Source organism: Tenrec ecaudatus, chromosome 15 (assembly GCF_050624435.1).
Source record: "Tenrec ecaudatus isolate mTenEca1 chromosome 15, mTenEca1.hap1, whole genome shotgun sequence".
NCBI lineage: Eukaryota > Metazoa > Chordata > Mammalia > Afrosoricida > Tenrecidae > Tenrec > Tenrec ecaudatus.
In genome coordinates, this window is record NC_134544.1 from 107,240,149 (window position 1) to 107,267,670 (window position 27,522).

Consider the following 27,522-nt stretch of genomic DNA (forward strand, 5'->3'; position numbering starts at 1 on the left):
TTCACAGGGAATCAGAACTGACTACAGGACCCTAACAATTACAAAGGATCATCAAAACATTATTTGCTATGTTTGAGACTGGTATTGCAGTCACTGTATCAATGCACTTCCTTGAGGGCTTGAGAGAAGGAAATGTCTCCTCCATGGTCATTTCAGTCAACACATCCTATCTTCAGATTATCAGACTGTAGTCTGAGGACACTGTCACCTATGACTATGCAAGAAACAATGAAAACTCACATCCTGAAAATGCCAGACACCCAGGACAAAGTGAATGACTGACAATTCATTTGCTGTCCTTTTTCCCCCTTCTTTCACTTAGTGGTTAAAGCTTTGTGAAAAAAAGCTTTTATTTCCTGAAAATAGTTTCAGTTTTGGGCTGTTAAATCAGCTCCACAAAATTGGAGGAAACATTCTCTAGGACTCAAATCATACAATTATGCCATAAACAAAATCAAAGTCAATTCTAACACATAGGGACATTGTAGACTCTGGACTGTACATTTTTTTGGAGGTAGACCCTTTAATCATGCTTCCCAGATGCTGGATTTCAGGTGGTCAATGCCCTACCCACCGTGAACCCAGGGTTTCTATATGCTCATAACAATTTAACAAAACAAAACCAATCTAGAACTGTTTTGGATTCCATGGAGGTGATTCTGACTCACTGTGTCCCGTTGTGCACAGAGTAGAATTGCATTCCCATTTGAAAGGCTAAGACCTTTGAGAACGAACTCACTATACCTTTTGATAGCCGGGCACCATAAGCTTTGTTCACATTTGCTTATGCACCTGCTTTGTCTTCAGCTATTGTGTCAGGAAGGTGAGCATCATGGAATGCCAGTTTAATAGAAGAAAGTATTCTTTCATTGAGGGAGTGCTTGAGTGGAGGCCCAATGTCTATCTGGTACCTTAATACTAAACCTATCCATATATGTACACAGATCTATCTCCACATACTCATACATATATTTACATACATACATGCCTTTATTTAGACCTCTCCATATGCCATTTACCTCCTAGCTCCTTCCTCTATTTCCTTTTGCTTTCCTCTTATTCAACGATCATATTCAGCCTTCATTTTGGTTTCAGTAATTCTCTGTTACAGTACCCTTGGTCATGCCCTACCAGGCCTCCTACACCCTCTTCACCACCGATTTGGATCACTTGTTCCCTTGTCCCTGAGTTTGTTACCACCACTTCCTTTCCCCCAACCTCCCCCTCCCTCATGTGCTCCTGGAACTCTGTCCCATTTGCTCCTCCAAACAAAAAAAATCTTACCATTGTGAATGAAGGCGAGTGCAGAATGGCTACCCAAAGCCCACCTGTAGACAATTGGACATCCCCTTAGAGAAGGGTCCCTGGGAGATCAGACAGTCATGGTGCAGTGTAGCAACGATGAAACATAAAACTTTCCTCTAGTTCCTAAATGCTTCCTCTCCACCATCATGACCACTATTCTACCTTACAAAGCTGGCTAAACCAAAAGATGTACACTGGTACAGATAGGAACTGGAAACACAGGGAATCCAGGGCGGAAGATTCCTTCAGGACCAGTAGTAAGAGCGGCAATACCAGGAGGGTGGAGGGTGGCAGGGGTGAGGGTGGAAATGGGGATCGATTACAAGGATCTACATATAACCTCCTCCCTGTGCAAGGACAACAGAAAAGTGGGTGGAGACATCGGACAGTATAATAAATGACAAAATAATTTATAAATTGTCAAGGGTTCATGAGGAAGGGGCAGTGCAGAGTGAGGGGTAAAATGAGGAACTGATGCCAGGGGATTAAGTGGAGTGCAAATGCTTTGAGAATGATGAGGGAAATGAATGTACAAACGTGCTTTATATAATTGATGTAAAGAACTTCTCTTAAGCTTGACTCATGCCCCATTTTAGGATTTTTAAAATGCTGTCCTGGCCTCTTTCATCACTAAAGTATGTAACCTCTTTCTCCACCACACCCAGTTTTGCCCCATTACAATGTATTATTATTCAAATGTTAATATCCTCCTGTTCTCAGAATGTGCCCATTTTCAATACCCCATTCCACCCTGCCTCACAAAGTTAAAAAGATTACCCTTATCTTAGCTTCTGTAAACTGCTTGCTGAAAGGAATGTGGAACCCCCAACCTTCCCTACATACAACTGAAAGCTTTATAATAGCCTCAACCACTCCTAAACGCCAAACCAGTAGCGGTTTTTGCCCTTATAAACTCACCTGAATATAATTTTCAGCTTTGAGTAATCGAGATTTGAATCCTCCCAATGGCCACCAGCTAGAATAGACTCCCAATTTGGACATAAATAAAAATTACATTACTTATGCACATCAGAAGACTACATGAGAAGCGTAAAATGAGAGCCCATGGACAGGGAATTTTTTTTAATGGCACATCAGCCAAAGGGATAATTACAAATACATACAGAACTCTATAGCTCAATAAGAAAATAACAAGAGACCAAGTCAAAAAATGGGGAAAAGATATGAACAAAAATGAAGTACAAATGATTAACTTCAGCAAAAATGAAATACACATGGTTAACAAACATATAAAAATGCTCATGCTCACTAGCCTTCAGATGCACATTCAAACCACAATGAGATAGTACTTAACCCCTACATTGCAAGCCCAAAACAAAGAAGCAAAACAACAAATGCTGAAGAGGATATGGAGGGATTGGGATTCATATATACTGGCGGTGGACTTAGATACATACAGCCACTGTGGAAATCAATGTGGCACTACTTAAACCAACCAAAGCTTGAAGTCCCATATGATCCAACAATACCACAATTAGACACCATGGAATTCATAGACAAAGCAATATATTTTTAAAATAACAACAAACCAAAACGGAGGTCAAGCTCAATAGAAAATAAGAGGAATGGTTAAAAGTATAAGATTTAAATTTAAAAAAATGGAAAAAATATTTATATGGGTGAAAAAGGTTCTCAAAAGATACAGGGTTATATTTTAACTTAAAACTGTACCTGAATAATCCTACTTCCAAAGAATTCTGCATGGGAGCAAGGCCATTCACATTCCTGTTCTATGGTCACAGTATTTCTCCAGTTAACATAGTTAACATGGGTCAAAAGAGTGATCAAATGTAAATTGAAATATTGGTCTTGGTATCAATGCACATATGCACACAGGATGAGTCTATCAGGCTTTCCCAGTAGCTATATTCATGATTTCCTGCAGGATTTACATTGCAGTCATACACTGTGACAGACATTTTGTTCAGCCCTTCTGTCCAATCACTGCATCAGTTTATCCTATGAGCTTTGGGGAACATCAAAGAAAATGTAATTGGATACTGAAGTCACTGCCAATCACTAAATGCATACGCACTGCCACATGCCCTGTATTCATATGGTTTCTCTGCTGTACAAATCCTCTATTGTCACATGACTCCTTTTGGGCTAAAGGCCAGCCAATCAGAACTACATTCGTTAAAATCCTAATGTAGTCTAGTGACACACTGAGAGAAACCAAAGAGGGTATTTGCAAAGTCACTATATTGCCAGAGCTTTCCTTCTTATTGAGATCACTGGTATGAGATGTCACATGACTTCCTGTAGAGTTTCCTATCTTGAGTGAATTGTGTATGTTTTCAGTTTTGTGTGATTCTGTGAAGAAAAGTTAGAAGCATAGGTAAAAGTTTTACCCACATTCAATGCAGTTTCATGGTAACTATTCTACATGAAATCATTGATGAGACATGAGCGCTTCAATTTTTTAAAACATTTATGATTTAAAACTTTACAGAGTAAATTGGTTTTCTATTCAACAGTTCATACATTGATTGCAGTCCCCAAGATGTACCAGCCTTCTTCCCACTTCTGCCCCCTCCCTGTGTTTTTATACTCTTCATCCTTCTTTCATATTTCTTCTAGCTTTTATGAGCTTTTAGCCATAAGCAAATGCTGTTCTTTTGATTTTGTATGGTTGATTTTCCAGGGAGTGTGTTATTCTTCCCCTTCAAGTCTATATATTGTTGGGCTGAAAGCTGAGTCAGAGGAGTGAGTACAGGTCCAAGAGTGAAACATCGCTAAAGGCCACAATGTGTAGATTCCAAGTTTCCAGCAGACCAGTAAGCCTGATCTATTTTATGATTTTGGTTTCTTCCACTTTCTTCTCCCATTCGACTCAGGACTCTCTTTTGTGATCCCTTTCAGAGTAATTAGCAGTGGAAGCCGAGCACCATCTAGTTCTTCTGGTCTCAGGGTTGTGGAGTCTGAGGTTCACTGTGTTCCATTCATCCTTTGGAATAATTGTTCCCATACATCTTCTATTCTCTTTATTCTTATTTTATGGTACTTCTGTGCTGTCTCCGGTGGCTAGCAATCAGGTGGGGCAAGTACAAGTGTCATCTGGGTGGGCACTCTACTGCTTGAAATAACTGTGATCCAGAAACACTAGGTTCTGTTCTCTTTCACCGGGTACTGAAAGCTGGAAGACCAATCAGGTACCCATGCACTCAGTGGATGTCTGGAGGATCTTCTCCCTACAAGGGTGGTCACGCCAGTAGAGGGACAGCAATGCAGAATATGGATCCCCATATGGTCACAACGGTCTGTTCCCACGCTTGGCCCAGGCCAAACTCTAGCACCTCTTCCTCTCTTTTGAAACTTTGTTACACTAACTCCAATGAAAGGTTTTCTTCTTGGAAACTGTCTACTGTTTAAGGACACCTGACTTCCACATATAAGATTTTCTACATTTAATTCATGCAAAGAGCTTCTTTTCTTTGTGAAATCTCGGATGTGCTGTAAGGCATCGCGTCTGGCTGAAAGCTTTACCACACTCAACACATATTAAGGTTTTTCTCCACAAAGAATTCATAGATGAGTTTTGAGATGTGCTTTCTGAATGAAGCATTTTCCACATTCACTAAAAACACAGGGTTTCTCTCTCTGTTTGGTGAGTTTTCTGATGAACGATGAGCTTATTCTTCCTGGAAAAGGCTTTCCACATTCACCACATACATGGAGTTTAGCGTCTGTGTGAAGTTTCTGATGTGCTATAATGTATGTTTTCTGGCTGAAAGCTTTACCACACTCACCACATACATAGCGGTTTTCTCCTGTGAATTTGTAGCTGAGTTTTGAGATTTCCTTCCTGAATGAAGCTTTTGCCACATTCACTACACACATGGGGTTTCTCTCCAGTATGAGTTCCTTGATGAACACTGAGGTCCTTCTATCTGATAAAACCTTTTCCACATTCACCACATATGTACAGTTTCTATCGAGTATGAGTCTGCTGGTGAACAGTGAGAGAAATCATCCAGGTAAAAGCCTTTCCACATTCACCACACACATAGGGTTTCTCTAGTATGAGTTCACTGATAAACCGTGAGAGCAGTCTTCCTGATATAGCCTTTGCAATAGTCACCACATACATAGGGGTTCTCTTCAGTATGAAATCGTAGATGAGTTTTGAGGTGTGTTTTCCGGTTGAAACCTTTGCCACATTCACCACATACATAGGGTTTCTCTCCAGTATGAATTCGCTGATGAACAGTGAGAGAAGTCATCCAGGTAAAGGCTTTTCCACATTCACCACATACATGGGGTTTCTCTCTTGTATGAGTTAGTAGATGAGTTTTGAGATATGTTTTCCGAATGAAGCCTTTTCCACATTCACCACATACATGGGGTTTCTCTCCGGTATGAGCTCGCTGATGATCACTGAGAGAAGTCTTCCTGATAAAGGCTTTTCCACATTCACCACACACATGTGGTTTCACTCCAGTATGAGTTACTTGATGAGTTTTGAGCTGTTTTTTGTGAATGAAGCCTTTTCCACATTCACCACATACATAGGGGGTCTCTCCAGTATGAGTTCGCTGATGAACAGTGAGAGAAGCCATCCACGTAAAGGCTTTTCCACATTCACCACATACATGGGGTTTCTCTCCTGTATGAGTTAGTAGATGAGTTTTGAGCTGTGCTTTCTGAATGAAGCCTTTTCCACATTCATCACATACATGGGGTTTCTCTCCAGTGTGAATTCGTAGATGAGTTTTGAGATGTGTTTTCCAGTTGAAACCTTTTCCACATTCACCACATACATGGGGTTTCTCTCCGGTATGAGTTCGCTGATGATCAGAGAGCACAGTCCTCGTGATAAAACCTTTTCCACACTCATCACACACATGGGGTTTCTCTCCAGTATGAGTTCGCTGATGAACAGTGAGCTCATTCTTCTTGATAAAGGCTTTTCCACATTCACCACATACATGGGGTTTCTCTCCTGTATGCATTAGTAGATGAGTTTTGAGCTGTGCTTTCTGAATGAAGCCTTTTCCACATTCACTACATACATGGGGTTTCTCCCCAGTATGAGTTCGCTGATGAAAAGTGAGAGAAGTCTTCCTGATAAAGCCTCGGCCACATTCACCACATACATGGGGTTTCTCTCCAGTATGAGTTCGCTGATGAACAGTGAGTTCATTCTTCTGGATAAAGGCTTTTCCACATTCACCACAAACATGGGGTTTCTCTCCAGTATGAGTTCGCTGATGAACAGTGAGAGAAGTCATCCAGGTAAAGGTTTTTCCACATTCACCACATATGTGGGGTTTCTCTCCTGTATGAGTTAGTAGATGAGATTTGAGATGTGTTTTCCGAATGAAGCCTTTTCCACATTCACCACATACATGGGGTTTCTCTCCTGTATGAGTTAGTAGATGAGTTTTGAGATTTGTTTTCCGAATGAAGTCTTTTCCGCATTCACCACATACATGGGGTTTCCGCCCAGTATGAGTTCGCTGATGAACAGTGAGCGAAGTCTTCTTGATAAAGCCTTTTCCACATATACCACACACATGGTGTTTCTCTCCAGTATGAGTTCGCTGATGAACAGTGACCTCAATCTTCTTGAATTTTTGTCCACACTGACTGCATTCATAGGTCTTACCTAGTGTATCAGTGATCCGGTGCTCATAGAACACAGACTCCTCGATGAAGGTTGTGCCACATTTATCACCTGTGTGTGGTTTCTCAATTTCATCAGATTTCTGATGCTGAATGCATTGTGACTTCATGAGCCTGGACTGTTCACATTCATGGAATTTCTTTTCAGTACAACATTGCTCTTGTTCAACAAGGAGAAAAGTTTCCTCATCTTCACTGAGCACAACTGACTTCTGTATTTTATTGCTTTTATTCTGATTTAATTCCAGAATGATAAAATCTGATTTTACGATTTTTTCATGTAAGCCAAACCTCTCATCATTTTCCTTTGGAGGAAAATTATTTTGGTGTTGAGAAACAATACTTTCCAATGTATTAAATTTATAACACCATTCCGTTCTGTCTATGCATCTTTCACATTGCAAGTGCTCGAGCAAATGATCACCATCTTTGCGGATTTCTGTAAAACAAAAGAACATTGACTCTTTTCAACATCTTGATTGACAACGGGTCTCTTAAAATATGCATTGATACAAAGTAGATCTTAAGTGACAACCCTCTTACATGAATAAAACACTATGCTTAATGTTTATTGCCCATTGGAAGTAATACAACAGTGTAAACAATCCAAATAGTAAAGTTACTGCAGAAATCAGGTTGGATGTGAAAGTGATGAATGAACACAGATTTTGTATTTGCATAAAGAGGGGCATGAAAATGTACAACAAACGTAATAGAAGGGAGACATCGAGACCAATAGACCACAAATGTGATAAGGCTTGCTAATTCCAGTTGGTAGAGTTCAGATGTATTAATTTCATCAATCATTACTGAAAGACAACTAAGTAGTAGACAAAGTTAGGAATGTGAAAAATGCAGAATGTTCTACTTGGGAGAAAACGATTTTTACAGGTATATATGAAAGATATTAGGGTACAGAAACATATTGGTTATGTTTCTGAAGCCTGTATTCTAGCTGACACCACCCATCTTTCAGTGTTGTCCTGTGGTAGCTTGCATGTTGCTGTGATGCCAGAAGCACTGCCACCCAGGGTTTCAAACACAAGCAGGACCACCCATGGTGTACAGGTCTTAGTGGAATCTCCAGAAACAAGGACTGGGAGGAAGACCTGTTGATCTACTTCTGGAACATGCACCCCCTCAGGTTTAATGGCAATGAAATAACACTGAAGTACTAAATCCTCAAAGTACAGTCAACAGTAATGATGTGGATGTAGGGGAGCTTTGGGGACCTTCTGTGGTTTACATGGCATGACTGAAAATGAGAAAAAGTAGATGTAAACATCCTCTAATAATTGGAAGATGGAATATATGAAACATTATCAAGAAAAAAATTGCAGGTTGCTAAAACAAAATGTAATGTTTAAAAATTGATAGTGTATGAATTATTCAACTAAATAGACTGATACTGGCTCTTTTTAATTAGATAATCAAGTGGTTTATAAAGCTGAGATTGACAAATTAAAGAAGACTAAAATCATATTCATCATCAAAAAGTACATGGGAAGATCTTCCCTTAAGTAATTCTGTCAGCAGAAGGTTAATATTCATATGCCTGCAAGTAAGACCAGTTACCAAAAGTGTTATTTAGATTTGTGCACCAACTGTTTAAGCAAATAAAGCGTGGGATCCAGCCCGAGTCAAAAGGCCCTTAGAAATAGCATGTGCAATTAAGGAAGATAAAGCAGAGAACAAAAACGGGGTAGAGTGGCTTCATCTCCGATGCTGGAATAAGATAGTGAGGTCATTTAACAGTGAGTTTATATAGCAGCGAGGCGGGCGAGCCTCGAGAAGGCATGGACAACAGAACAGACAGATGTGAATGTGGGAATATGTTGAACTGTTTTAGAACACTTCATGATAAGTATGAGGCTGTGGGAAACTGAAGATCAAGAAGAGAGTGGAGGCAGACCAATTCTTTATTCTCAGAATTAAAGATTGCAAGGCCAGGTATCTGGTTGGAGAGAAGCATTCACATTTGTAAGTTCGAGAAGAGCCCCAATTACATTCTACTAATTAAAAATCATCCCCACAATATCCTTTCATTACAGTGCTACCTTAATGATGCCTCATACAAGCACATGACTATTACCATCTGCGAGCAGCTTTAACTATAAGAGCAGATATGTTGTTATTGTTCTCCCTGCTCAGTGGATAGTTACTTCCCTCCACTTGCCCTCAGCCTCAGCACTGGTCTTTAGTTTCTCACCCAATCACTTCAGGGACCTTCAGGGTAAAGACACTGCCTACCTTGTTAAGTAGGTAGGCATCCCTGTGTGTAAGGAGTGGGGGCGGGGCTGCATGCCCTGACACTATATAAATTGGTGAAAGAATACAAAGCCTTTTTATGTCTGCCCTTCAATTATACAACCATCCCTTAGGCCCCATCCAGAGGGAATTTAAGAGACAAAGTGATAGTTAATTGCTTGAGTGATAACAACAAAGGGAACCTGATTGCTTTTAAAGCTAGGCATCTTTTAGCTGAGTAGCAAGAAGTCAGGTGCCTGTAGAAGCTGTATACTAACATCTCTCTGGAGAGCAGTTGTGGAGAACACTCCATCTAGACATTGTGCATTTCAGCTCTAGCTTTATCCTTGGGGCTTGTGGAGGTTTTCTTCTAACACAGGTACTGGTCTTCCAAGCCCTCAAGTCAGGAGTATGGAGATAAGGCTGCTTTCATCCAGGTTCTGTTTTCCACGAAAAGGAAATTGAGGGTGGGAGAGGGAGGGAATACAGGCAGGTGATATCAAGGAATTCGAGAAGAAAATATTTTGAAACCATGGTAGCATTGATACAATTATATATATATATATATATATATATAAAAGAAAATTTTGCATAACTTTTGCAGCCTGACATTGATCATGTACACGGATGAATGTAAAATTTGGGAACAGTATAAGCATTTGGAAAATGCAGCCTAGTGACAGAAATGACACACAGTTTACCGATAAAATTTTGAGACTGATGATGAATTCACAGCAAATTTCTTATTAAACAAAAGAAATGGAAACTATACATATGGATGAACAAACAAAAATCAAATCCACCATATCCATAGAAAGAAATGGTGGAGAAGCTCATTAGTCAAAACACACCCAAGGGTTAACTGTGAAACAGATCATTAATTGCTCAAATCCAAGTAGAAGTTAGGAAAAGTAGCTAGATCACAGAGCTGAGAGACTATGTAACGAACAAACTTGAGGAATAAAAGACTGCTGACAGATCGCGCGCGCGCTGGCTTCCCTCACAGTGTTCGCTGAGTTCGGGCGCATCGCGGTGGAATTCCTGCGGCGAGGGTCGAACCCCAAGATCTACGAAGGTGCCGCGAGGAAACTCAACGTGAGTAGGGACACCGTCCAGCATAGTGTGGAAGGGTTAACATACCTCCTCACTGAGAGCTCGAAGCTCATGACTTCCGAACTGGATTTCCAGGACTCTGTGTTTGTTCTGGGATTCTCCGAAGAACTGAACAGATTGTTGCTTCAGCTTTACCTGGACAACCGAAAGGAGATCCGAACGATTCTGAGCGAATTGGCACCAGGGCTCCCCAGTTACCACAGCCTTGGAGACTAGATGCACAGCTCGCAAGCATAAGTCTCAGGCAACAGATTAAGCCATCAGTGACGATAAAGCTACACCTTCATCAGAATGGAGATCACACCACCAGTTCTGCAGACTGTACCCAGTGACCCTGCTCCATTTGGTGCAGCAGCTGGAACAAGCACTGGGAGAGATGAAAACAAAGCACTGTCGGAGGGTTGTCCGAAACATCAAGTAGCACCATCAGGCTGAAGACACGGATCCCTGTTTCGTCGGGGAATTGGGGGATGACAGTAATTACTCTCCAGATTTTTTTTTAATTGTTGATGGTAATACATATAGATTAGATGAGATTTCTTTCTGTGCCAAGATACTGAGGACATGGTAATGAACTAAAGTTCCTTTCCTGGTGCAAACTGTGGTAAGATCCTTGACCAATTAAACTCTGTTTTGTATTTTAAATGTGTAAATAGGATTAAATCAAGTGGAAATGAATCTATACTGTTTCTATCTTCTGTATATTTGAATGACTGTCCTGTTTTTGATACTTCTGTTGACTGGTTGATTTTATTTATTATTTACTTCCTCATTGACCAAATTTGAAAATAAAATTATGGGTTTTTTTTTTAATTACTAAAAAAATAAAAAGACTGCTGACTGAAACTAATGACTGAAAACAGATGAGATGTGGGACAACACGAAAGACATCTTACATATGAAAACCAAAAGGCTACTCAAAAGACAGAAGAGCGCAATATTGAATATATTATGATTGTTTGAATAACAACAAAAAGAACATACAGCCAAAATGTTCTTTAGAAGCAGCAAAGGTCATCTTTCGGGTTTTTGACCTGTTAAGAAGGGGTGGGCCTAAGGAAAGCACACTGCACAGTAAGGTATAGTAGATATGTGTTTAATGAAAAAACCAACAACTTAGGATATTAAAAATGTCCTTTCCACTTAATATCTTTAGTAGTTTGAGTTATTAATTTTTGGATGGTGTGATGTGTGTCTGCAGTGAATAAACCGAGCATTCGAAAATGTAAAAAAATAAAATAAAATCTTCCAAGTAGAACAAAATTGGAAGTAGAGTGCTAAAGTATATCCTAAGCTGATAACTATTCTCGTGCTAGAAAGGTGATTTTAAAGACCTGAAAATAACAGAAGTCATAAACGTGTTTCACCAACAGGAGCAAAATACGGAGAAACATGTCTGTTGAAGAATTCCAACAGAGAAGGCAATTTGACCGACTTTACAGGAAAATAGAAGGAATTTATTTCACCAGAATGAAGAAAACTTTAAAGGAACAGGAGAACAAATGAGAAAATGGACCCTAAAACCTTTACAGAAACTCCAAGGGGGAAGCTAAGAAAGCACAAAGGAGACTGACTCATCCATGGTGGGAGTTCAAGATCCAAGACTGTGTTGCGAACTACAAAGGGCAAGCCATTCTTACTCAGTAGGGGAGGAATGTGCTGCATTGAGGCCAGTTACAAAATCAGAGGTCTCTGTTTGGAGAGAGGCTTGCAAGATGGATTTTCATAGTAAGATAGAAGCATATAAAAAAGGGAAAGATTTGAGAATCTTAAAGACAGAAAATTAGGGAAACAAACATAAGTACTATAAATCAAATAAATGGAAATCTAATCTCAAGAGCTACAGGAGTACTTCTCTCAACTTCTAGGAAAAGTAAGTTCTCCTATTCAAAGAAGTACACACTTTTATGCATTTTCTGACACCTATCATGGATGTGAGGCCCCCAGCCAATTCCCCTTAAGGTATTTTGACCATGCACCTGAAAAAAATCCCACTACAGCTTGTTTCTAATACCGACCACAGTTCTCTTGTTCCAATTGAGAGAACGTTTCTGGGATGACAACTAGATAACCTGTTCATGAGAAATTACAGAATCTTAGACACAGTAAAATTAACCTAAAGTTTGTAAAGCATGTAGAATACAGTATTACTACGAAAATCATGTTCAAGGGAACAAAGTAAAGGGTGTTCTCTCAAGCATAGGAGACCTTACCTACTAACTTAGAACCAGAGAATGCAATGAGAATCTCCATCTTTGAGAACACCACAGACACTACAAAGATTTTAACACATAAGCTAGGAAAAGCCAATGACTTCAGAATTCTCCTCACCGATGGAAACCAGGTTGCGATAGTTCTCCAACATCACATCCTGATATAGGGTCTTCTGAGCAGGGTTCAGGAGCTGCCATTCCTCCCAGGTGAACTTTACAGCCACATCGTTGAATGTCAGTGATTCCTGCAGTAAAAGGAGTCAATTTAATGGTGTATTTTCCATTTGAAGATTAAAAAAAAAATGTCTTACAGTAAAGAAAGCAAAACAGTAGTAAAAACTGTATATTCCATAATGGGTGGCAAACTGAGGACTTGGTAGAAAGTATTTAACTTTATTTCTACATTCGCAATTATGGGACAGAAAACTAGCCCTATTTTCATAAAGATCTCCATTGTTCTGAGACAGAAATATTTTCAAATACACATTCTCCAGGCCAAATAATGTGCCCCACCCCCACCCCCTACAATAGCTCTCCATTAAGGAACAGTCTTAAAGGAGATCCCATAGTAGATGAAACATTTCTGTGCCTGGCTACTTCACTGTGCCTGAAGGTTATCTGTAGATCAGAGCAATCAGGTTCTAGAGCCAACCCACCATAAATGTAGCAAATGCCTGGGGAGGGCACAGGGTGGCTTTCAAGTCAACTAGCACTAGGTCAAGATGGTGAGTCACAATCTTGCTTATTTATTATGTTACCCACTTATGATATTATTACCCATTGACTATGTAGACACTAATTGCATGACGTGTACGCCTTATGGAAAGATCTGTAAACTCCAGTACATATACCCATTGGAAAATACATTCACTTTCTCAGTCCTGACATGGGGTGAGGAACCACATGCCCCACTGATCTGTCTTTAATATTTGCCACAATTGCAATGTCACACCTGAGGATCACCGTTCAAGTGTTGAGGACCTCCATACCCCAAAATAATGCACCCTCTCATAACATTAGAAGTTTGAATACCAGTGAAATTATCTGAATGAGCTAGAAATAGCTGAGATTTATTTCACACAAAGTAGATTTATATTCACACACACTTGTTTATATTAACAAACAAGTTTACAGTATATTGTGAAATGGAATTGGGAGTTCTAGCAGTATCACCATTATATAAGGCTCGGTATCTCCAGTGGCAATGATTATCAGGAACAGTTCAGATGGTTGGGGCGGTCAAACACACCTCAGTTCACCAACATTTTTTGTCAACTCTTACCCAAGTCATTCCTCCCACACAACTCTTTGTCTCAATTCTGGGTTTGAAAATCTGTTGCTATGGCCACACAAAACTCAATAGATCAAAGGGGTCTATTAATGAACAGGTACACCTTGGGATCAGAAACAAGAAGCTATATCTCAGAACCAAGGTCAGAATGTTCAGAGGCAATATCTCCCTTCCTGAATGCAGAATAACTTTCTAAGTTCTTAAGAGCCACCGTAGCACAAGCTCCTCTTGACAACCTTAGGACAAATTCTTCTGAGCCACCTTCACACGGTTTTGGCTTAACTTTAAGTGCAAGGTCCTCTTGGACCTGCCATCTTTCACCATATGCTCTCCCTTGCAGTTCTCTTCCACTGGCTTGACCTCTGGAGCCCTCCTAACCTTGCCTAGGCAGGGAAGGCGCTAGGTTGACCCAAGAAGCCATCATATCATGAGGGAGAGAGAGAGAACTGCCTGCAGGCATGGTTTGAGAAGAGACAGAGACATTGGCCTGTCATCTGATCTGTTGATTTGGTTTTGTTAGCCCCTACAGTCTCGGAGTTCAGAATGAACCCTTGGATTAGAGATTTGCCAGCTTCCGGAAATTCATGAGCCATTTCCTTGAATGGCAACTGCAAGCTGCCTATGTGACCTGACTTGAGAGCTCCCTCGACTCTATGAGCCAACAGCCTGCTGCCTGACATTCCCATTTGGATTCCTCAGCCACTTCAACTTATTATCTGACCAGATTCAATAACTTCACTTTGTGAGGCAGTGGACTGTGGTCGGCACTGATGATCTGGTTATCAGTCTTTGCAAACACATGAATGAGAACCCTACAGACTGATCCCTGACTGCTACACAGATTTGGGACTCACCAGCTTCCACATCCTGAATATATTTACTTGATGGCTATTTAGTTTTGTGAGAGACTGCAGGGAAAATCACAGAACAGCTTAAACCTCTACCTCCTAGGGACTGGTCTACTGCTGGTCCTGCAAAATGAACTGTACTATGCATGGTCAAGAGCTGTGCCAATGCAGATACTGATCAGGGCAGAAAAGACACAGCAACGGAGCCAATGGTGGCAGGTCCAGAACAGATTTTCAGCCAACATAGTGGGGCAGGCAGGCAAGATCAAGAGGAGGATATCCTCAAGGAGCTGAGAGGAGCCTATACAGATGGAAGTAAGAAATGAGCCTAACTTCAGGGGGTAAAATGTCTGAGAGGGACAGAGAGAACAGGCCTGCCCTGAAGAAGATCAAATTTGCCTACATGGTTCTGTAATATGAATCCCAATGTGTAGCCTATTGAATCTGACACCAAATTATATTCTGGTACTGAATAAAACATGTACCTGTGACTCTGGGCTGCAATCAGTCCATGACCACTGCAAAAAATTAATGAGCTGAGTAGAAGAGGGCTGTGGCAAAGATACTGGTGTCAGAACTGGAAAACCATTGGAGGGTACAGGTATGTTTAAGCTCTCCCATATAGGAATCAGAGCTGGTGCTGATGGTTGATTCTCTCTCCTGCAGGTATAGTTAGAGGAGGTGAGAAGGTGTCAACCATTTTTAACCACTATCGCTACAAGGCCCATTTTAGATGAATTAATGAGAATGCTGCTGTTTAGGAAAATATGTAAATATCACCTTCAGAGAGAAGCGTTAAAGACACTTAATCGGACAAAAGTCCAACGGAATAGCAAATTCTCCTAAAGACGTGGTTTTATTTCTCCTTAAAATCTACATATAAGGCTGGATAGGGGAGAGGCTGTACGCTGGTACATATGAGGGCTGGAGGCACAGGGAATGCAGGGAATGATACCTTCAGGACCAAGGGTGTGAGGGACGATACTGGGAGAGTGGAGGGTGAATGGGTTGGAAAGGGGGAACTGATTACAAGGATCCACATGTGACCTCTCTCCTGGGAGAGGGACAGCAGAGAAGGGGGGGAACGGAGACTCCAGATAGGGCAAGATATGACAAAATAATGATGTATAAATTACCGAGGGCACATGGGGGGGGGGCAGGATAGGGGAGGAAGGGGGAAAAAAAAGAGGACCTGATGTAAAGGGCGTAAGTAGAGAGCAAATGCCTTGAGAATGATTGGGGCAGGGAATGTATGGATGTGCTTTATACAATTGATGTATGTATATGTATGGATTGTGATAAGAGTTGTATGAGCCCCAATAAATTGTTAAAAAAAAAAACTACATATAGCATATCATTTGGAAGATTCTCATGAGCTGGCCACTGAAAGATGCATTATGAGTTGGAAGATAATGTCATCCAAAGAATCCTCATTGATGTATTAATCCTATGATCAATATATTCCCAATATTCTCCAGCCAAAGGTTGAAGTCAGAGTCAAAGTTTATCTCTAATTTCAAATTTCTACTTTTCCACTGAACTGAATCAGTATTATACAGGCTTCTACAATCCCAGTAGGAAATACAGAAAAGGATAAAACACTTCAGAATCACCTGGGCCTTGGTCATTTTCTTAGGTCCTTAGAACACTGCGGGCAACTGAGATGCTCTATGTTTGTCCCATCTGGATCAGCTTCAATTATGTTCACAAATTACAATCTCATGAGGATCTCCCCAAAATAATAACATCCGAATCAGGCATTTCTTCCTCCTTTCTCTATGCTCCTGGTGATGCACAATCTGCCGGCTGATGAGAGAATACAATGTGAGTAATACATAACCTGTAGGTCCAGATGCAGTTACTTTTTTGTCCCTCTTCTTACACCAAGTCCCCAATAATGTTAATGGTGCTCTTATTGAGTGATGGAAAGCATGCTTATAACATGAGCCAGGAGTCCTCAAACTTTTAAAACAGTTCACTGTCCCTCAGACTGTTAGAGGGCCGGACTATAGTTTTTAAAAAAACTTTGAACAAATTCCTATGCACACTGGGAGAGTCAGCTGCTAAGCAGGATAGGCAGCGGCGGCAGAAACACCTGGCGGGCCGGAAAAATGTCCTTGGCAGGCCACATGTGGCCCACGGGCTGCAGTGTGAGGACCCCTGAATGAGCAATAAATGCAAAACTAATAATTTTCAGACATGTGAATATAAGATGACTTTATAACAAACAGAGATTGGGCAATCAAATATAAATGTCAAAAAAGAAGAAACCAAAAAGTTGGATCCCTACCTCACCCCATACAGAACTACCAATTCCTTACTGTGTAATTCTCCAGGAGAATAACAAATCAATGAACTTTGAAGATGACTATGTTAAGTAAAGTATCTGGAAACATTTAAAATGGGATATATAAAGAGCTGTTATAAATGAAAGATTATTTCATAGAAGAACTATAAATTGTAAAATCACTTTAGAAACACTTTAAAACTCACCATCAAGTAGAGTTAGACATATAATCTGCAGATAGGACCCAGGATTCTGAGACTCTAAAGACAGGATAGGAAGCTAATGGGTGTATACCTCTGACCTTGAGGATAGCAGTCCAACTGTTAACACATGTCAAAGCCAAGGCTCCATAATAAACACATGACATGTTAGACTGAGATTTATGTATATATTTTGAAATAAAGAAGTATACTTCCCTCAATAGTAAGTGCACTTTGAACTCCTATAGACATCAACATTTTTAATGTAGCATTATTTGTAGTTCCTAATGCAGTGAGATAAGCGGTTCTGAACCTGTGGGTACAGACCGCTTTGGGGGTCGAACGACCGTTTCACAGGGGTCACCTGATTCATAACAGTGGCAAAATTAGTTATGAAGTAGCAACAGAAATAATTTTATTGTTGGAGGGTCACAACATGAGGAACTGTATTAAAGGGTCATGGCATTAGGAAGGCTGAAAATCACTGAGTTAAACAGTTGGCCTATACAAGTATACAGTCTTTCTAGCTATGTCCCCTGAACTTCTTCCAAAGAAGTCCTGGTGGCATAGTGGTGACTGTCGCGCTGCCAACTGCAAGGTCAGCAGTTGGAAACCACCAATTTCTCCTCGAAAGCAGGATGGGGCTTCTTTCTACCATGAGTGACATGGCTTTCTACTCCGCTACAGAGTTAGTCTTGGAAACTCATGGGGGCTATTCGACCCTGTCCTATAGGCTTGCTATGAGTCAGTGTTAACTTGATGGCAGTGAGTTTGTTTGGTTTTTGTTTGCTTCAAGAGGACTGGCTACCTTACCGAACAATACATTGCTACCTTTGTACCTTGTGGTTATGTAAATAAACTGTCTGAAACCTAACCTGAGGATTAGTCACACTGGAAATCATGTTAGGACTAATTGAGTCATTTCAGAGACAGAAACTGGGATCTCACTACCCTCAAAAAAGAAGAGGCAGAAGTAGGAGCCTTTGGATCCTAGATTCTTGCATAGAAATTCTTCAATTCAGAGGACAGGGAGCTGGGGCACAAGAGAGGAAGTGATGGAGAGAAGCAGCAACAGACACATGGTGGCAGCAGAACCAAGCGACTGAGATAGAGCAGTGGGATTCCCAGGCCACAGAACAAGAGACCTGAGTGCCTTTGGGCAGGAGGTTAGGAGGTGAAATGGGGGTATATCTGAGTACTTATCTGGGTCACTAGATTTGCCAACCCACATAGAGTTGAGTGTGTTTGGTGTGAGGCTAAGGTGCAGAGAGAGCATTTATCCGCAGAACTAAAAGACCTTTGTAACATATGCCCATTCAGGACAGAAGCCAGGGGGTTGCAGGGCCTGACCTCACCTGCAGGATGACTGTCAAGATGCTGTCCCAAAGAACTGTACCTTGAGTCACTGATGATCCTAAGTTGTGCTTTAGGGTAGAAAAGTAACCCCTTTGTCAAATATAATCTAAGGAAAATATTTATTAAACTTTAAGAGACAACAAAAGACACACACACATCCTATGGATAAGGGAGGCCATTAGTAGTTCAAATGCAACTGAGGATTCAGTCGAGACCCTGGATAAACAGGGCACAGAACAAAAGGCCATGTCACAGATCATGATTGGTGGCAGATCAGTACATCACAGCTACAGGCGGGACAGTAGCAGCAAGAATGGGACCATAATTGGGACATGCACATTATTAGATAGAAAGACTTAAAAGATTGGTCCAGGACCTTCAAACTGAGGCAATTAAGGTCAGACTCATGACAACGGCCCCTGTGCTGTCCTCAGTAAGATGAGTTCCATCAAGGGTACATCTAGGGCAGGCCCTGGGAAGGAGCTGGCTGGAGAGGAGTGCAGACAATCTATTTTCTAAGGCATTCTCCCCAAGGGGAAGATGATCTACAGTCTTGGTTAATGCTCAGAAAGAATTCAATGGAGGCTGAATCAAAGTGGGGATGCAGCAAATGGACACAGTTGTCACTGTCATCAGCAACGCAAACCTTAAAACCAACTCAGTTCCAGCAAGTGGATTCTGATTACAGCGACCCTTTAAAAGGAGGTGGAATGGCCTCTTGTGGATTTCTGAGACTGTGACTCTTTACAAGATTGGAAACTCTGCCTTTCTCCCCAGGGTGACTTGTAATTCTGAACCGCTAACCTTGGAGTTAGCAGGGAAACGGCAAAATAAAAAGGGAAACGGGCAAGAGTGAAAGGTAACAATAAAATATAGATATCACCTGTACACTGGAAACACAGGGAATCCAGGGCGGATGATCCATTCAGGATCAGTGGTGAGAGTGGAGATACCCGGAGGGTGGGGTGGAAATGGGAACCGATTACAAGGATCTACATGTGACCTCCTCCCTGAGGGAAGGACAACAGAAAAGGGGGTGAAGGGAGACTTCGGGCAGTGTAAGATGCCAAGGGTTTAAGTGGATAGCAAATGTTTTGAGACTGAAGAGGGCAATGAATGTACAAATGTGCTTTACACATATGTTGTATGTATGGATTGTGATAAGATTTCTATGAGCCCCTAATATAAAGATTTTTTTTAAAAAAGAATCTCAACAAAAAGAATATAAGTATCCTCCAAATTTTCCCACTCTGAGACACAAAGCTACTGTCATGTAATTATTATGGACTGCTCCCCTCAAAAAACACTGGACACGTACATAAATATACACCAAGCTCATAAGATATACTGACAAAAGAGCATAATCTGTGAAATATCATAATAGCATGTCCTGTTTGCTGATTGGGAAAATGTAGTTCGATTCCAATTTTCGTATAAGTAGACGGAACTTCAATGCATTTGACTGGTAAACTGTCTTAGGATCCTAGTACTTACACACCAGGCTTTGAGATGTTTTCACATTTTAGATTTTTTAAAGACTTTTTCACATTTGCAGATCATGGAAGGCAGACTAGCTGAACATGATGACCACTGGCATTCTCTCAGCTGTGGGACTGGCCTCTATGACTTGTCAGACTTTTGTTCCCACATTTTTTAAGGATAGACCAGTCCCTGGAGAAGGCCATCATGCTTGGTAAAGGACAGAGAGGCAAAGAAGAGAAAGGACTTCAACAAAATGGATTGACAAAGGGGCAGTCACAATGGGCTCAAACGTGGGAACATTTGTGAAGATGCAGGACAGGACAGTGTTTCATGCTGTTAAATAGAGGGTTGTAGGGGTTGGAATGGACATGCTGCCACCAAAAAACAACATGGAAAAGGTTTCACTTTCATGATAAAATTTCACTACATCGCCAACTAGCTATAACATAAAGTCACATGACCTGCCCCAGTCACTCAACAATTCTGCTACAACAGTGTAACCTAATGTCGATCCAATGAGCCTTTCAAAATCGCATCCACAGCAGTGCATCAGGTGCCATGTTTTAAAGCCTTCCCATTCCTTCATGATGAATCAAACCAAATGTAGTGCTGTCGAGTACATTCTAACTCATTTTGACCATTTAATAGGGAGTGAAACTGCTCGTTAGTGTTTCCCAGTCTGTACGTCAAGCAGCCTCATTGTCTTATCTTGATGCGCCCTGTATGCTGGAGCCACAGAGGGTATGGCCTGCAACCAATCAATTCAACCAATGAACCACTAGAGTCTCTTCCACACAACATGTTCATGATAAAACCCTGCATTTATTCCGCAACCACGATTTTGAAGCAATTTCCCAAAAAATTTGGCCACATTGGCTCATTCAGTCTCTTGTCTCTTTTAAGTAGATGTTGCTTCCAATGGGATATAGCTGAAGAAAGTCACGAACCATCAAGTACATGTTCAGTACTGCTCAAATGGTAAGTTGTTGAATCGAGTCAGCATACAGGTTCCCATGTCTACCTACCACTAAGTGCCTGGCAACTACATTTCTGTTCATACACCGACAGTTTGTCATTCCATCAGTCATCGGTTACAGAGATGATCTAGAGATCTGTGTAGTACGACGAGGAGATGAAGAAAACATTGTATTCAGTTCAGATAACTGGAACTCATTTTCCTGTAAAAGCCATGAGTCTCAGACAATACTGCTTACCTCAGGCCCATATAACTGGCTCTTGCATTTATTCAACTGATTGAAGAAATATAACACCCAGGCAGAGCAGGCACAGCATTGAGCAAATCAAAGCAAAACATGACCAATCTGTTCTGAGAGGGCATGCCATTCTAAAACCAATTGAGTTCTACCCTGGACACATGAGGTGGCTATGAATTGAAAATGAATCCACAACAACTAACAAAAACAAAAGCACAAGGTTACATGGTCATAACTTGTATGAGAAATGCAACAAAGGTGGAGCCTAAGCAGTAACATATGCATATTTACATTTCATGAACTAGCATATTGAGAAATAAAATGATCACTTTAGGAAACTAGCCAGTGAACCTTGGCATGATAAGGAAATTCTAACAATGTAGGTGGGTTCTGTGATGAGTTTGCAAATACTCAGCTTGATTTCCTTTCTCAAACGTACAAGAAAAGGAATCAAAGAGTACCCAGGTCTTCATGGCCAGGAGAGGGAAGCTCCAAGGTCACCCACCAAATGAAAAGCTCATTAGCAATAAGTATTCATGGAAATCCCACACTGGAAAAATAAATGGAGCATGAAGAAGCACTAGCAGAAAGTAAGACAAAAGAGGCAATAGTTATTAGAAATGCAAATGAGGACTTTCAGGTTCATTACCAAATTCTGATGAGCCCAAACTCACCATTTCAGTCTCAGAGAAAAAAGTTGACCATGCTGAACTCAGAGTACAGAGGTCACAGGGCATGTTATCTGTTGTTTTGTTTTTCTGTTGTACATTAAAAATAAAAATCACTGTCATTGAGTCAATTTGGACTCAAATCATTCCTATAGAGCAGTGTAGAACATGCCCATTGCGTTTCTGAAACGGTGAGTCTTAAGGGAGTAGAAAGCCTCATCTTTCTATTGTGGACCAGTCAGCAGTTTTGAATGGCTGAACATGTGGGTACCAACCCAACACATAGCGCACTACATTACCATGGGTGCACAGTGTTGTTATAAATTGGAGAAAACTAGGTGGCAAGAAACAAGAAAGGCATTCTCTGATTGAGGCAGGGAGTGTATGGATGTGCTTTATACAATTGATGTATGTATATGTGTGGATTGTGATAAGAGTTGTATGAGTCCCTAATAAAATGTAAAAAAAGAAAAGAGGAGAAAAAAATGATTAGGGCAAAGAAAGTACAGATGTGCTTTATACAATTGATGTATGTATATGGATGAACTGTGATAAGAGTTGTATGAGCCCCTAATAAATTCTTTTAAAAAAAGAAAGGCATTCTCTTCAATGCCTCTAATTAATTAATCTAGTTAGGACCCAGAGTAAGCATCTTTCCTGAAAACAGTGGGGGGTTGAACATAGGCACTCTCTTAGCTGATTTCCATTGTGAAATCATTCTGCTTACCTGCCTATCCGGCCCTTTTGTTTAGTGGTGGTTTTCGTTATCTGCCCTAAGTAGTCTAATTAATTGATTTCTTTGAAAACAGTGATTTGAAGGAAGGGATGGGAATTAACTAATGGATAGCCCAAAAGAGTTTGTTCCTAGAGGAGAAAATACCAGACCACAGGGTATCAGGAAGGAATGTACTTGTTATGTTTTAAGGATAGTCAAACCCCAGGCTGACCAAATAAATTTAAATAAGGATAAAGGATGTCAGAAAGGTGTGTCATTGAGACTTCAATGAAGAAATAAAAAAAAGACTGAAATAAATAAAAAAGTAGCATGTTCCAAAAAATCATACCATTATGTGCTCATCTTCCCAATACGATCACTGAAGACAAATCGGTACGTAAGTAAAAGTGGTGAAGAAAGTTAATGGTGCCCAGCTATCAAAAGATACAGCATATGGAGTCTTAAAAGGCTTGAAGGTAAACAAGTGGCCATCTAGCTCAAAAGCAACAAAGCCCAAAAGCTGAAGAAGCATACCAACCTTTGTGATCATGAGCTGTAGAAGGGATTAGGAATCAGGCATCATCAGAAGAAAAAAATAAAATCATTGTGAATGAGGGTGAATGCAGATTGGGGATCCAAGACCCATCTGTAGGGAACTGGACATCCCCTTATAGAACAATTTCAGGGAGATGAGCCAGTCACAGTGCAGTGTAGTAATGATGAAACATACAACATTCCTCTAGTTCCTAAATGCTTCCTCTCCCCACCCCCACTATCATGATCCCAAATCTACCTTACAAATCTAGCTAGACCTGAGGATGTACACAGGTACAGATAGGAACCAGAAACACAGGGAATCCAGGACAGATAATGCCTTCAGGACCAGTGCTGAGAGTGGCAATACTGGGAGGGTGGGGCGGAAAGGGGGAACCAATTACATATATATTTATATCTAACCTTCTCCCTGGGGGATGGACAACAGAAAAGTGGGTGAAGGGAGACGTTGGACCAATGGATGTATGTATGGATTGTGATAAGAGTTGTATGAGCCCACAATAAATAATTTTTTTTAAAATAGCATATTCCACAACTCTTCTTTACAAATAGATCAGTTCCCAAAACTGTCACCAAAAAAATTTTTTTTTCGCTCTTCACAACAGTCCACAAAAGGTGAATCTAATTGCATTTAGCCTCAAATAGCTAATAAGTGGTCAAATACAAGGCCTGGCGCTGTCCACACATAACTCCCTCCCACCACATCTGGCCAACTCACAGCAGAGCTATGAGACAGAGTAGAACTTCCTATCGGACTCCCACACCTGCACATCTTTACTGCAGCAGGCAGACTCATCTTCTCCTGCACATTTTGGGTGAGTTTGCACAGCTGCCCTTGCAGTCTGCACCCCAATATTTAACCCAGTGTGACAAACAAGTTCCTTTGTTCATATATCCCACATACAATAAAGTATCATTACAGGAACACATAAAAGACCAACAGAAAAAGAAAAGCAGCCCCAGAAAAGGCCCACCAATCTGTAAGGGACGTTAATTCCTGACACAACACACAACACAGGGCTCTGACAGCAAGCACTCACACTTTAAGATGTAGGTCCTTAAAGGAGGTCCCTGAGTAGTGGGAACAACTGAGTGCTCAGCTACCAAATAAAAGATTAGAGAATGAAGGCAACTTAGAAGAAATCGACCAACTTCTGAAGTTAGCCAATGAAAATCTTACGGAGTATAGTTTTACTCTGAAACCACATACAGTCACCATATGAAATCCAATGGTAGGCAAATGGTATTTATCAAGTATTATCTAATTGAGATACAAGGAGCTCATTGGTAGCCAATCCTTTATGCCATGAATGCACAAGGGGCTTTCAAAAAGGTCATGGAAAAATGGAATAAAGATAATGGACTTTATCCATGAACCTTTTAAAGCCACTGCATATCTGTTCCTAATAGATTATGCTACACAGTACAGGATTATGCTAAATGGAATAATGTAATACATTTTTAATTCCTCAAATATTGTACATCTTAAAAATCTTTAGGATACTTGTTCATCTTCCATGAAAACTCAGGAAGAATATTAAGCTATTTACATATACCATCTCTCTTGAAGATCTATTAAAGTTGATATTAATTCTATTCTCTAACTATGGTAAAGAGGCCAGTTATGTTACAGTATATCTGTACAATTCACATAAAAACGTGATAGCTGAAAATTAACACAATGACTTTATTTTTCTGGGTCCTGTAAATTTTACAAATTCTACTGTGTGGTTTCTCATGTTATAGTAAGAAACTCAACCTCATTTTATAGTTTGAGTTTTCCTTCTCTGAAAAATTTCCAACTTATATAGGTTCTGGCTTTTCTAAGTGTGTGTACTTGCTCCCATCTGTGCCTTGCTTCATTTTTGATGTCCCTGAGCATTATAATGGTTACCATGGATAGGTGTTCATGGAAAGGCTGGAAGTTTGTGTCTACTTAGTCTCCAGGGAAGAAAGCCTGGGTGATGTACTTTGAGAAACCAGTCACAGAAACCCCTCTGCAACATCCCTGTGCTCTGACTCACATGGAGTCTGCAGGATCTGGTGTGGGTTTCAGGGCATCTGCTTGATTTGGTTCATTTCTAGGGGGAAAATGAATGCTGGCTTCATTTGCTACGCTCAAAGCTGGCAGTTCAACCACACCAGCACATCTGCAAAAGGATAATGAGGCTGGTTGCTCCTGTACAGATTTTGATCTCGCACACTGCTATAGTTTATTGTGCCAGCCTGGCCGATAAACACAAGTAGGATTAACTGAAGGGCAGAGGGATAAATGGCTTGGTGAGTCTCACCTTGGTTGTTCTGTGGCTCAGTTTAAAGGGGTACACTACCTGTGGGATGCCTAGCCTGTGGACTGTGTCGCTGTAAGTTGAGGTCCCTTTAAGCCCACACGATTGGAATGTTCATCTCTGGAGCTGGGGACTGACAGTTGATGACAGTTGGGGACCTGCCTTGCTGTTTGCTGCCTGGAGATATATATGGCCCAGCTCTCTCTACAGAAGGGGCCTGGCAACTGCCAGCTCTCAAGCGTTAAAGGACTGCTAGTGCCTCACTGCTTTACAATTTAACTGTTAATTTTTTGTATTATCTACCTGTATATAATTTAACGGTTCATTTCTTGAATTATATATCTATCTTTATAAATATATTTATATATAATTACTATATTTGTTTGTCTCCCTAGAGAACCCTGCCCAACACACACACCTATAAAGGAACACTATGAGTGAGAATTGACTTTGGGGCAGTGAGTTTATTTTGGCGGGTTAGGGACAATGAAAGTTTCTAGGAGGCACAAATAGCTTGCAGTAGACTGTTCCACTGAGGCTTGATGGGGTAAACAGCCCGCATTACTGTGGAAGCACTGGAGATCTGCTTCCACAAATATGATGCTCCAGAAACACTATGGAACTCACATGACATAGCCACGAGATGGAATTAACTTCATGGCACCTAACCAAAGGGGAAATTGAACACAATGATCGCATATTCATGTCTATGTATGCACATGGATAGTGTGTTGGAAATAGGACTAAATCAGAGTAACAAACATAACTCCCATTAAGAATCACCATGTCTATAATGAAAAACATGTCAGCGTGGCCCATCTAAATTAGTCCGTGAAGAAGCCCTCTTGCTCCAATGGTTAAAGGACTAGTAGCCTCATGAAATGAAAGCAGTTGTGTTCCATGAGGCGGCCATTGGTAACACATGGACTAAAGCCTAGAAACCCTAAGGAGGAGTGTAAGGTGCTATGGCATCACTCACAGAACCCACTGTAGCGCAGTGGACAAAACAAGGCTCTTATCAGGAACACGTGGATAAAAGGCTAGAACATTCAAGCACTACCATGCAGTGGGGCACAGAGAAAATGGTAGCTTATTTTAAATAAGATCCTATCTTACTATATATGAGTTATATATATATATTTGGATGTTGCCTTGTATTAGAAATAATTATGACACAATTTTTATAATGAGCAGCTATTAATAGGACACAGTTCTTGCATAGTAAATTCAAACAAAATGAAGAAACAGTTAACATATGAAAAAATCCAACAGGATAAAAATCATTTACATACTTAGAATTTGGTCCCAAGAAACTGTTCTATGGAGGTCTGAGGATTAATCAGGGCCACTCCGAAAAGGATCGAATGGAAAGCTTTACTGGGGCTGGCCGCACTCCACAGCCTCTGCCTGAGGGTCAAGTTACCTACAACTTTGCTTCCTGGTCAGAAGGCGTTCAATGAGGTTTACTCTATGTGGGACTCTGCAATCCATGTGTGGACTTAGGCTGTGCAGGGATCTGGGACCGTCACTGCTAAGGTACCCTTTTTCAAGGCAAGGTGCTGAGAAGTTACGCTCTAACACAGACCTCGGTCTGCAGTGGAGCGGCCTGATGACTGCAAGGCTGGCCTCTCCTTTCGGTAAAGGCGACTCCGGGGTCCCCTGCTCTCGTGCCCGAGACCTGACATGGAGGGAACGGGCCCAGGCAAGAACCCGCCCCAATCGCGCCTTTCTGGAGCCAGGGGTGAGGGTGCAGGAGGAGCTCTGAGCAAGAAAAGCGGCCAGCGGTCTCGCAGACCCAAGTGAGGCCTGCACCCAATTCAGAAAGGGTTTCACGGGAAATGTCCCAGGGGGTCGCGGCGACCTGAAACTCTGACGGACAGAGTGCGGGAAGCGTAAAGTCCGCGGGAAGCCGGACACAGCTGGGGACGCCAGGCCTGCGGGGATTCCGCGCCCGGGATCAGCACAGAAACGCAGAAACTCACCCACCGGTAGAAACTCGTGGGCGCTCACTGGGCTCCTTCTCAGGCAGAGGAAGTGGGGTCAGCAGGAAATTGCATCAGTTGGGAGGGGGTGGGGTGGTGTCTGTGCGAAGGG

General features: G+C 41.2%; 1 protein-coding gene and 1 pseudogene across 2 annotated transcripts; one reads left to right on the forward strand and one right to left on the reverse strand.

The window, feature by feature from the left end:
* Positions 1 to 415: 415 nt before the first annotated feature.
* LOC142427248 (uncharacterized) lies at positions 416 to 27,496 on the reverse strand. 2 transcript variants are annotated; one of them, XM_075532479.1, is made up of 4 exons: positions 27,415 to 27,496; positions 16,277 to 16,469; positions 12,643 to 12,769; positions 416 to 7,390 (listed from the first exon to the last, which is right to left on the reverse strand). In XM_075532479.1, the coding sequence occupies exons 2-4, from the start codon at positions 16,289 to 16,291 to the stop codon at positions 5,355 to 5,357; spliced, it is 2,178 nt and encodes a 725-aa protein (XP_075388594.1). In that variant the 5' UTR covers positions 16,292 to 16,469; positions 27,415 to 27,496; the 3' UTR covers positions 416 to 5,354. The 2 variants fall into 2 exon arrangements, with proteins under 2 accessions (XP_075388594.1, XP_075388593.1); XM_075532478.1 differs by having other exon boundaries at positions 27,411 to 27,467.
* LOC142428042 (COMM domain-containing protein 2 pseudogene) lies at positions 9,816 to 10,902 on the forward strand (annotated as a pseudogene).
* Positions 27,497 to 27,522: the final 26 nt, after the last annotated feature.